The 11,719-nt window shown below is 40.1% G+C and overlaps 1 protein-coding gene across 1 annotated transcript in view; it reads left to right on the top strand.

Moving 5' to 3' along the window:
* The window catches only part of LOC142954658 (semaphorin-3D), a 25,322-nt gene extending 23,826 nt beyond the window's left edge, over positions 1 to 1,496 (top strand). Inside the window, exons 16-17 of the mRNA XM_076095814.1 lie at positions 144 to 282; positions 1,025 to 1,496. Of these exons, the coding sequence (XP_075951929.1) occupies positions 144 to 282; positions 1,025 to 1,496 (611 nt within the window). The remainder of the gene's footprint in view (positions 1 to 143; positions 283 to 1,024) is intronic.
* The last annotated feature ends 10,223 nt before the right edge of the window (positions 1,497 to 11,719 follow it).

Raw genomic sequence — 11,719 nt, 5'->3', positions numbered from 1 at the left:
TTAACGCGCGATAAAATAATTGTTGGCGTTAATTAATGAATGCGTTAACGCGAAATTAACGAGTTAACTTGCCCAGCACTATATATAATATATAATATATAATATATAATATATAATACATTTCTGTTTTTTTGCTGCGTCAGCTCCGGGCTCCGTGGAGGTGAAGTCGGTGTTCGGCGTGGAGGGGAACTCCAGCTTCCTGGAGTGCGTTCCTCGCTCCCCGCTGGCCGAGCTCCACTGGAAGGTGCAGCGCTCGGAGAGCCGGACGCTCAGAGAGACGCAGGACGGCCGACGGGTGAGTCGCACGTCTCTTAACCCGATCCTCTCTGCAGACACAATACAAACATGAGTTAGTGAGAATCTCTCTTTGTTTCCACGAGGAATCATTCAGGTGTGTTCATGACAGTAAAGTGCTTCATGTTAAACCCCCACAAACCCACGAAGAACTAAATGTACGAAATATAACATTATTCAAATATAACATTGCCCTGGTCCCTCTGTCTGTTCACGTAAAGTCCACCAGAACTATGTGATCCAGCTTTAAGCTTCAGAACCACAAAGGTAGTCCAGTCCTGTTTCCTCCAAACTAGAACCAAAGCACGTATTAGAACTCGTTTTATTGACGGGCTTTTACGTGATTTGTTTTTATCGCATCGGTTGTTTTTATATTTCATCTGTTGTTTCCTCAGTCTGTCTTTGTCTCTGTCTTTGTCTCTGTCTTTGTCTCTGTCTTTGTCTCCGTCTTTGTCTCTGTCTTTGTCTCTCTGTTGAGCTTTCTCTTGTTTTATTGATTTATTTTTGCTGCTTTGTCTGTAAAATCAAAATCAAAACCTTTTAAAAATGTGCTATAAAGATCAAGTTATTATAAAATCTAAAGAAGCACAAACATCTCAAATAATTCAACAAACTACTTATAAGTAGAGCAACAGTCAGACTGAGGCTCTGGTCCAGGGGCCCCGGGCCCCTCTACACGGGACCCTGGCAGTAAGTAAACCACCTGTCTGTCTCTCTCTCTCTGTCAGCTCCGTCACAGCGACGACGACCGCTCCCTCCACATGAAGCGGGGGTTGCTGGTTCAACGCCTGGAGCTGGCCGACTCGGGCCTCTACACCTGCGCCAGCCACGAGCACTCCTACAGCCAGGTCCTGGCCCGGTACCGAGTCCACATCATCCCCAACCACAGCCTCCACCTGCAGAACCTCAACCCCAGCCAGCCGGTGGCCCCTCTGGTCCTCGGGAGGTCCGGTCCAGCCGGGTTCCTCGGCCAGTCGGGGTTGGGGGGGCACGGGAACTCCTTGCTGCCCCAGCAGCTTCCTCTGAAGAGCTACAAAGACCTGCACCTGGTGGGGACCAACAGTCTGAGCGTGGACGAGTACTGCGAGCAGCTGTGGTACCGCGAGAAACGCCGGCAGCAGAAGCTGCGCACTCTGAAGCTGAAACAGGAGAGCAGGAAAGCTCGGGTGAGGAGGAACAACCCTCCGGACACGCCGCTCTAGTCTAGTTCTATTCTAGGCTAGTCTAGTCCTAGTCTAGTCTAGTTCTAGTACTAGTCTAGGCTAGTCTAGTTCTATTCTAGTTCTAGTCTAGTTCTAGTACTAGTCTAGTTCTAGTCTAGTTCTAGTCTAGTCTAGTTATATTCTAGTTCTAGTCTATTCTAGTTCTAGGTCTAGTCTAGTCTAGTTATAGTCTAGTTATAGTCTAGTTATAGTCTAGTCTAGTTCTGTTCTAGGCTAGTTCTATTCTAGTTATAGTCTAGTCTAGTTATAGTTATAGTACTAGTCTAGTTCTAGGCTAGTCTAGTTATATTCTAGTTCTAGTCTATTCTAGTTCTAGTTCTAGGTCTAGTCTAGTCTAGTTATAGTCTAGTTATAGTCTAGTTATAGTCTAGTCTAGTTCTGTTCTAGGCTAGTTCTATTCTAGTTATAGTCTATTCTAGTTATAGTTATAGTACTAGTCTAGGTGTAGTTCTAGTCTAGTTCTGTCCTAGGCTAGTTCTATTCTAGTTCTAGTCTAGTCTAGCTCTAGTCTAGTCTAGTTCTGTTCTAGTCTAGTTCTGGTCTAGTTCTAGTCTAGTTCTAGTCTAGTTTAGTCTAGTTCTAGTCTAGTTCTAGGTCTAGCCGGAGAACCACAGAGACGCTGACGGACTCCAGATCCTGAACGAGGAGACGTTTCCTCAACAACGTGTTTAGTTTTTTGAGCAAACAGAACAGCTCACAGCTAACAGACCTTCATCCTCTCAGTTCGTCCTCATCCGCAGTATTTTGGCGTTTAGACACAACAGTGATCTAAATGTAGACAAAGGGTTTTGTCTGTGAATTTATAATGTTTATTTTTGTGCAGTTTGTTGGTTCTAAGCTTCAGCTGAAATAGAAGTAGAGTTCTGCTGTGGACGTATTTTAGACTCAACATCAGCTCAAGTGAAAGATGTATTTACAGTCTGTTCACCTCTCTGACGGGGAACTGAAGCGTTACCTGAGCTCTCTTCAGAGCCACCAGACTGCATCAGTAGAAACAGGGATTCTTCTGCTGCTTTGATCAGCTAGTTCGTGTTATTTGTGACTCTGGTGTTTTAAAGGCTGAACTCAGATTCACCACAGCAGCAGAACAGCATGAAGTAACTACAGAGGGAGGCGCGGTGGACCAGCAGCTCCTGTGCTCTGAGAGGTAGAATGATCGTCTGGTGTCTTTGAAGAGAGCACAGAAGCCTCGACCGTCTGCTGCATTAATACACTGATCCTGGATCAGTGTCTCACACAACCTCACTCCAAACATCACAGCTGAATGTCGTACTCGTAGTGTTAGAGAGACGAAGGAAAGCTTACCGGACTATTTATTCTACTTTAATGTTACGAGCAGCCGAACTTCAACAATCCTGTTTCTGTCCACAACATCTATTCAGACCTGAAGATGTCCCCAGATTATAGTGAATGGACAGAGAGAGGACAATGTATCAGGATCTCACGCACAACGCAGACAGAAGTATGTAAACTATATATATATATATATATATATAAACAGTGTATATTAATGACGATGTACTTACACATTAACTGTTTAAACACATCATGTTCTACATGAAGGCCTCAGTGGAAACACACACGTGACACACACGTGACACACACATGACATGGACCTTAATCCATCATGTAGAGCTGATCATTATTATTCATCCGTGCGTATTAAAGAACTCTATCTGATAGTTTTCTGTTCTTTGTTTTCTAGATTCTGTGTTTTATGAACTTGTGTGTTTTCTCATCAGCAAAATGAAAACTATGTTTTAACTTCACAACTTTAATAAGATTTGAGATCAAGAAATGAAATTATCTTTCTGTGAATGTTGTAAAATAAAAAAAATAAAAAATATTTCGGGGTTTTAATATTGTTTGTGCAACATAATCACATTGTGCTTTGATTTGTTTTCTAAAAGGTAGAATAACACGTTTCATGTGTTTAGAGTTAATAGGGTTAACAGAGGATTGATTGACTGTTGGAGGTTAATCTGGTTGATTTAATTGGTGACGGAGGTTGTTACTCAGTGAACAAAGAGTTTTCAATCATAAGACATGAATCCTCCACAAACTCGATGGGCTCAAGGAGCTGCAGATGTAGGGAGAGTTAAAGGGATGGAGCCGGTATATCTGAAGCACTGTTAACATCAGGTGTAGTCAGAGAATGTCCAGACTCACCATGTAACGCTCCTGTTTCCAGTTAAAGAGCAGAAGCATCCAGCAGCTGGAGGATGGACAGAGTAGATCTACAAGCAGTGAATAAAGCAGCGGTACCTGGAGCTCCATAGAGACAGACCCGCACACTTTACTGCAGGAAATGAATCCTGAGTGTGAATACTTCTCTGATAGATCCAGCAAACAGCTCTTTCTCTGCACCAGTGCATGAAGTTCTGTTTGCTTTTCAGTTCAATGCGAATAAATATACGTACACGTATAATATACGTATATTATATTAAATATACGTACACGGATTCCTCCGGGTGTGAACGTCCAACTATATTCTCTCAAGTAGCAGCTAACGTAGCTAAACTCCACCAGGGAGTCAAATCTGACTTTATGTCATTTTGACATTATGGAATGTCCCAAAACTCAAGAGAAATGCAAAGAAGATTCTCTTGCACTTCTGTGAACAGCAAACATAACTGTGGAGAGAAAAAGTAAAATAGCTAAACGATCCAGAAACAGCCGCTCACTATGAAGAGAAGAGAAGCCAAAACATCAAACAAAGAGACAAATTATGTCATTTTTAGGAATGACTAACTCCTGCAGAAGCTGGGTTCCAAACGATGCTGAGGTGGTGAATCCCTTGTCAGAAGTGATGTATGATGAGCCTACAGCAGCACATGACACACTGAGCTGGACTCCTGAAGCAGAGGAAGCTTCTGGTAAAGAAAATGCGAACAAGTTCATCTGTGGTAGGTTTACCAAACTATAAACAACATTCACACAGACAGCTGATTGTAGAAGTGTTATGACATCTGTGTTAAGAACATGGAGGAAGACACAGACCTAAAGCTTTCTATTCCTCTCAACTAGATTCTGTTGCTCGAGCAATGCCGTCTGTCTACAAGCTGTAATCGCAGCATCATCGTCTGTACAGACGTCTGCACCGATAGAGTTGTTTAACCTTTAACACTGAAAGTACCACACAGTTTCAGCTCTACTTCTGCAAAATAAAATAATGTACATGTCACCTGAACGACATCTCTCATGCATGGCAGCGTTGCTCTCACAACCTCATTTCACTATTGAAAGATGTAAAACACTGAATCCATCCGCACTGTGACCAGCAGCTGAGGACGGGACACCACATGACTGTAGAGCTGCAGCTGAAAGTCGTGTGTTACCAAGAACTGGAGCAGCTCCTTCCTGTCTGCAGGCCACGGTCAAGCCCTACACCCCCGCCCGACCTCTTCACTCTGCTGCCTCTGAGCGATTGGTTCCCCCGTCGCTCAGAGGTCCCTGTGGCCGATCGACCCGGTCGCGGCTGTTTCCTGTCCTGGCCCCACAGTGGTGGAATGAACTCCCCACTGACGTCAGGACAGCAGAGTCGCTGCCCATCTTTCATCAGGCTGAAGACTCTCCTCTTCAAGAAGTACTACCCTGAGCCTTCACTCAGCATTTACTTAGTATCTATTGTGTTCATACTAGCTTATTGCACTTATTGTTTTCATACTAGTTTGTTTCTGTACTTCTGCTCTGGTTTATGCTCTATGATGCTTGTTTAAATGAGATGCACTTATGACTGCTGGTGACTCGTAGTTCTCTTGAATATGTTGAATACACTGATTGTAAGTCTCTTTGGATAGAAGTGGCTGCTACATGACTGTGATGTAATGTGATGTGATGTGATGTAAGTGATCTAACAGACACATTTAAAGATGCAGATGTGACTGTTCGTTGATGGCTCATGTAAGAATAATCTAGATGGCACAGATGCAGCAGGATATGCAGCAGTAACAAGTAATACCGTTTGAAAGCTGAACCTTTACCGTCACACTTATCTGCACGAGCAGCAGAACTCACTGCTCTGACAGGAGCATGTGAAATAGGTAAAGATAAGTTTATGAATATCTACACAGACAGTAACTATGCATATTCATCCATACATGTGTTTGCTCAACAGTGTAACAGCAGAGGCATGATAACAACCAACCAACCAATCACAGATGTGATCTTACACTAGATGCAGTACAGTTGCCTCAGGAAGCAGCAGGCTGTAAACACAACACACACAACAGGAACTGATGAGGAAGCTAAGAAAGCTGCACAGAAACCACACGACCAGCTTCCTCCTGAAGTGCAGCACTTAGACCATGAAATCTTAAGAACATGCAAACAAATGCTCCAGAACAAGAGAGCACTTACTGGCAAAAACAAAACTGCAAAACAAACAGTGATGGGTTCTGGAGATGAGCTGAAGGCAAACTAGTACCAAAGACTTCAGATACCCATGGGTCAGAGCACGTCTCAGCAGGAGGGATGGAACCGATGATAAACAGTCTTTACAGCATATGGCTTCACAAACTATATTTGTCTCGCATGTGCTGTATGTGCAAAACATAATCCTCAAGGCCAACAAAGACCAGCGAGGGGTAAACTACCAGAACCAGAACATCCATTTCAACACATTTGCATGGACTTCATTGAACTAAACCAATAACAGACAGATGTTCTGAATGGATCGAGGTATTTCCAACCAAACACCAGATGCTATCACGGTAGCTAAAGCCCGAACAAAAGACATTATACCAGAAAATATTGATTGTGATAACGGTTCACACTTTGTCAACAAAATAATAAAACATTTGACTGAAGTATTTGGAATTAACATGAAATATAATTTCTCTGATCAGTCAGCAGGGTTGATGAAAGAACAAGATAAACGATGGCTGAGACAGGAAGGAACTGGTACAACGTTTAGCTCCGGTAATGCTTAGTATGCACATATAGTAGAGTATTACTATACTATAATTAATAACTAATTAAGACTCGATGGCAGACCTCACTATCTCACCCAACTTACACCGTTTGTCAGACAAGATGAGCACATGAGAGGAAATACAGCAGAATAAATGTTAAAAAGAAAAGAAAAGAGATTTCTTCTTCTGTTGTTCTCCCCACTCAGGACGAGTCTAGTCCAGTCCAGACCAGGAGACTGGGTCCTCATCAAGGTCATCAAACGGACCATAACCCACATACTCCGCTCTGCTGCTCATCCCACACATGAGGCTCCTTTTAAAAGGGAAATAAACAGACTTTCCAACAGTAGAAGATTTATTGCCAAGAAGCAACAAAGACATAATCTACCAAACACACATGTCCTTACCTTCTGTGCTGTGTTTATATTCATAGAAGTTTTTATTATTTGTTTTATGTATTTGGAGTTACATTTAAAACACGTATCCAATGCTTACTCTTTGCCTTATTAAACTCATTATGTGTTTGCATTATTATCATGTGTTATATTCAGTATAAACGGGACATGTTGAGAAATACAGAATATGTGCATAACGCTGGTACTTTTCCATGATGCTTATAAACAGACTTTCATTACAGCCGTGACCTTTCAACCCACAGAATGTCTTGGAAGACGGATAACACACCTGCACTCAGTCCAACCATCGACGTCTGTTTCAGAGGAAGAACCGGTTCAACCCGGTTCAACCCGGTTCAACCCGGTTCAACCCGGTTCAACCCGGTTCAACCCGTTATGAAGCTGTGTCTATCACAGTGTGTGGAGGACAGAGACTGAGAGACAGACTGTGATACAGCTCTGCTCCTTCCTGCAAGAATAAATCTCCTGATTATTGATTTCACACTTGGTGTCGAGTATTATTTTTCTAACATCCCGGCATTAATAATCCACTTTCTGTGTTCTGGATGGATTATAGTTCACTGTAATGTTTGCTGTCAGGTTGAAGGACTTCTCTCATACATTTACATGAAAAATGGGGAAAACTGCATGAGCTGATGAAAATCACTGATGATTAAAAGCCACAGAACAGACACTTCATTAACTTGTTGATTTTATTTTCAACTTCTGTTTCGAAGGTCACAAATGTATGGACAGGAGCCCACCGGTGGGTCCTGGTCCAGCGGCCCAGCAGCCTCGTGTTGGGCCTCCTGAGGCTGGTTGAAGGTCTTTCAGCAGCGTTCAACGAAGGGAAAGTAGCAGAAATATGACTTTATATGTTATGTTCATTATTTACAACATTTGTTTATTTATTTAATTTAACTCTCCATAAATTGATCTCTGGAGCAAACACGTTTGAAAACGCGCAACTTTTACTTTGAAGGCGAGCTGACTTCCTTCACTCACTTTTCATTCTTAAAGTCTAATAACAGAACAAGCTGAGCTTTGGTGCACGTGATCATTCAATGCGACGATAACAGAGAAGAGAAAACGTGAACGTTGAGGCAGCATCGGCTGTGAACACGACCTCACACGTAGCAGAACACATTCACATGAACACAAGTAGATCAATGAGGTTATTAATAACAATGACCTGACATTGTTCATGATACAACGTGAACGATGGGAAATGAATTATACTTCGTGCACGGACCCCCCGTCCTGCTATTCAACTTTAAATAATGATGATACTGAGACCGAGTCTCTGTCATTACGGGAATATAATTAAGATTCATCATTCATCCCTCAGGTTCAAAAACAACTTTGACATTTTATATTTACATTTTACAATATTTTACAACATTTTCTCTTGTGAGATGAGGAACATTTTATAAATATTCCAGAGTTAAACTTTCTGTATCTCAATGGCAGTAAAGCTGAGGTGATTTTATTGATCATCAGGATGGACCTGATTGTGTTGATGGTGACGGTGAAGAAGAGGGGGAGGAGTGTTAGACAACATGTTAAATATGTCAGCACCTGTAGAGAGATTTCTGCAGAATAGATGATGTAATGTGGGCGTGCATCTTCCAGAGAACAGGTGAGAGGTTGTTGTCTTGAGTCCTCATACCTAAGAGGGTTACTTCCTCCTCGCTCCCTTGTTTCCTCTTCCTTCTTCCTTCGACAAAAAAAATCAAAAAGACCTTTTTATTTAAGTTTATTTAATGTTGACAGACTGTATATATTATATCATTATATATATAATGCAGCACAAAACAACATACAATGATCTTCAGATCTGACATAAAGATATTGTGATATATCATAATATATTGTGATATATCATAATATAATAATATTGTTCTCCAGATTCTCACACTTGTCTCTGTTTCACTTTTTCAAACATTTCTGATCTCTAAGGCAGTCAGACTTTATGACTTTATGAAAAGTTTTGTCACGAGCATTGTTGACATCCTAAACTACAACACCCATGATGCACCGGGAACCCAGCGCTCTCTCGTGCGCACGAACCTGCCGAGTGAACCCGAAGACTTCCCGACAGAAGAGCGCGAGGCGGAAGCTGAGAACCGAAAGTGTTTCTGGTGAGTTGGTCCTCGCGCGATCAGAAGAAGTTAAAAGGTCCGCGAGACAAACGTCACCGAGCAGTTTGACTTCCGGTCGACTTCAACAACGATGAACGTGCTTCTTCTCGCGTGCCTCTGTCTCCTGACTCGGTCTGTGACGACGACTGATGGAGGTAAGGACATATAAATATTTATATACATATATATATGTGTACAAATATATATTTATTTATATCTACACATATATATTTATTTATATATATTTATTATAATTAATAATTTTATATATATATAAATCTATATGTATTATCATTAGTCATTATATATATATATATATGTGTGTAATGCAGGTCGCTGATTGATTATTGATTATTGATCAGCAGCCTCCTCGCGCTCCCTTCAGTTCTTAGAGCTGCAGCGTTTCTCGGGGCGTCGACCTCCTGCAGAGAAACAAGAGCTGCTGTTTACGAGCTCACGATGTGCACACTGAAGTATTCACATGTGTACTGCAGTACAAGTACTAATACCTCACTCAGAAATACTACCAGTAAGAGTACTAATACCTCACTGAGAAATACTACACTATCAGTAAGAGTACTGCTTTCAAAACCTGCAGTAAAATGATATAAACGTAGTTAAAGTATTGATTGATCAGTAACATGTTTTCCTGATCTATCTGATGTTTATGGATTCATATTCCTGCTGCATTAATGTGCTGCATGTTAACTCTTTTATATCCGGTCGGCTGGTTTATTCTCCATCAATGCTTCATATTCAGATCATCACCTGTTTGCAGAGAACAAATATGAGATTCAAATATGAAAACTAACTAAAGATGTAAAAAGTACAATATTATCCTCTGAGGTGTATCAAGAAGCAGAAACATGTAAATACTCTATAAAGTACAAGTACTTGGAATATGTACAGTACTTGTCTGAGTAGATATACTTTGTTACATTCCATCAACAATACTAATTATTGTCATAATTTGATTATTCTTTATTATTAATACTTTTTTTTAAGTGTGATACCCAATAATAATGTTAGTAATGTTAATTATTATTATTTTAATAATAATAACAAATAATAATTAAATAATAATAATAATGAAATGATAATAATAATAATAATGATAATAATAATAATAATGAAACGATAATAATGAAATGATAATCGTAAAAACAACAATAAAAACAATAATAATAATAATAATAATAATGCAATAAGAAGCAGAGGACGTTGTTTCTTCTCCCTGATGAACTCCAGTTCTTTTCTTCAGGTTGTTTTTCATGCAGCAGTTTGTTTAAGTGTTTCTGAAGAAAGACAGATCATAGAATAATAATCATAGAATCAATAGAAGCCGTTGGTCTCGTCCTCCTGGTCTGCTGTCAGCAAACACCTGCAGGATCAAACATGTTAAATATGTGAGCACCTGTCGAGAGATTTCTGCAGAATAGATGATGTAACGTGGGCGTTCATCTTCCTGAGAACAGTCGAGAGGTTGTTGTCTCTTGAGTCCTCATATGAACTCAGAGGTTTTTGTTTCCTCCTCGCTCTCTTGTTTCCTCTTCCTTGTTCCATCCTCTTCTTCATGTGTTGAGTGAGCAGACAGAGAGTCGGATTAACAGCTGAGTCACACAGTAACATGTTTTCCTGATCTATCAGATGTTTATGGATTCATATTCCTGCTGCATTAATGTGCTGCATGTTAACTCTTTCATATCCGGTCGGCTGGTTTATTCTCCATCAATGCTTCATATTCTATCTGATCATCACCTGTTTGCAGAGAACAGATTCAAATATGAAAAGTAACTAAAGATGTAAAAAGTACAATATTATCCTCTGAGGTGTATCAAGAAGCAGAAACATGTAAATACTCTATAAAGTACAAGTACTTGGAATATGTACAGTACTTGTCTGAGTAGATGTACTTTGATACATTCCATCAACAATACTAATTATTGTCATAATTTGATTATTCTTTATTATTAATACATTTTTTTTAAGTGTGATACCCAATAATAATGTTAGTAATGTTAATTATTATTCTTTTAATAATAATAACAAATAATAATTAAATAATAATAATAACAATGAAATGATAATAATAATAATAAAAATGATAATAATAATAATAATGAAACGATAATAATGAAATGATAATCGTAAAAACAACAATAAAAACAATAATAATAATAATAATAATAATAATGCAATAAGAAGCAGAGGACGTTGTTTCTTCTCCCTGATGAACTCCAGGTCTTTTCTTCAGGTTGTTTTTCATGCAGCAGTTTGTTTAAGTGTTTCTGAAGAAAGACAGATCATAGAATAATAATCATAGAATCAATAGAAGCCGTTGGTCTCGTCCTGCTGGTCTGCTGTCAGCAAACACCTGCAGGATCAAACATGTTAAATATGTGAGCACCTGTCGAGATTTCTGCAGAATAGATGATGTAACGTGGGCGTTCATCTTCCTGAGAACAGTTGAGAGGTTGTTGTCTTTTGATGCGGTTGACTGAGTCCTCATATGAACTCAGAGGTTTTTGTTTCCTCCTCGCTCTCTTGTTTCTCTTCCTTGTTCCATCCTCTCCTTCATGTGTTGAGTGAGCAGACAGAGAGTCGGATTAACAGCTGAGTCACTGTTAAAAAATCAGGATTAGGTCAAAGAAATGTGAAAATGTTAAAGATCCAGAACAAAACACACACCTGCTGTCCGCTCTCACTTTACCCAGCATGCCTCTGGTTTCTCGGGTGTTTCACCTGCTGTCCGC

Source organism: Anarhichas minor, unplaced genomic scaffold, assembly GCF_050575085.1.
Source record: "Anarhichas minor isolate MPS153535 unplaced genomic scaffold, ASM5057508v1 ptg000021l, whole genome shotgun sequence".
Classification (NCBI taxonomy): domain Eukaryota; kingdom Metazoa; phylum Chordata; class Actinopteri; order Perciformes; family Anarhichadidae; genus Anarhichas; species Anarhichas minor.
The sequence above is the reverse complement of the archived record's forward strand: the minus strand, read 5'-3'. Positions and strand labels throughout refer to the sequence as shown.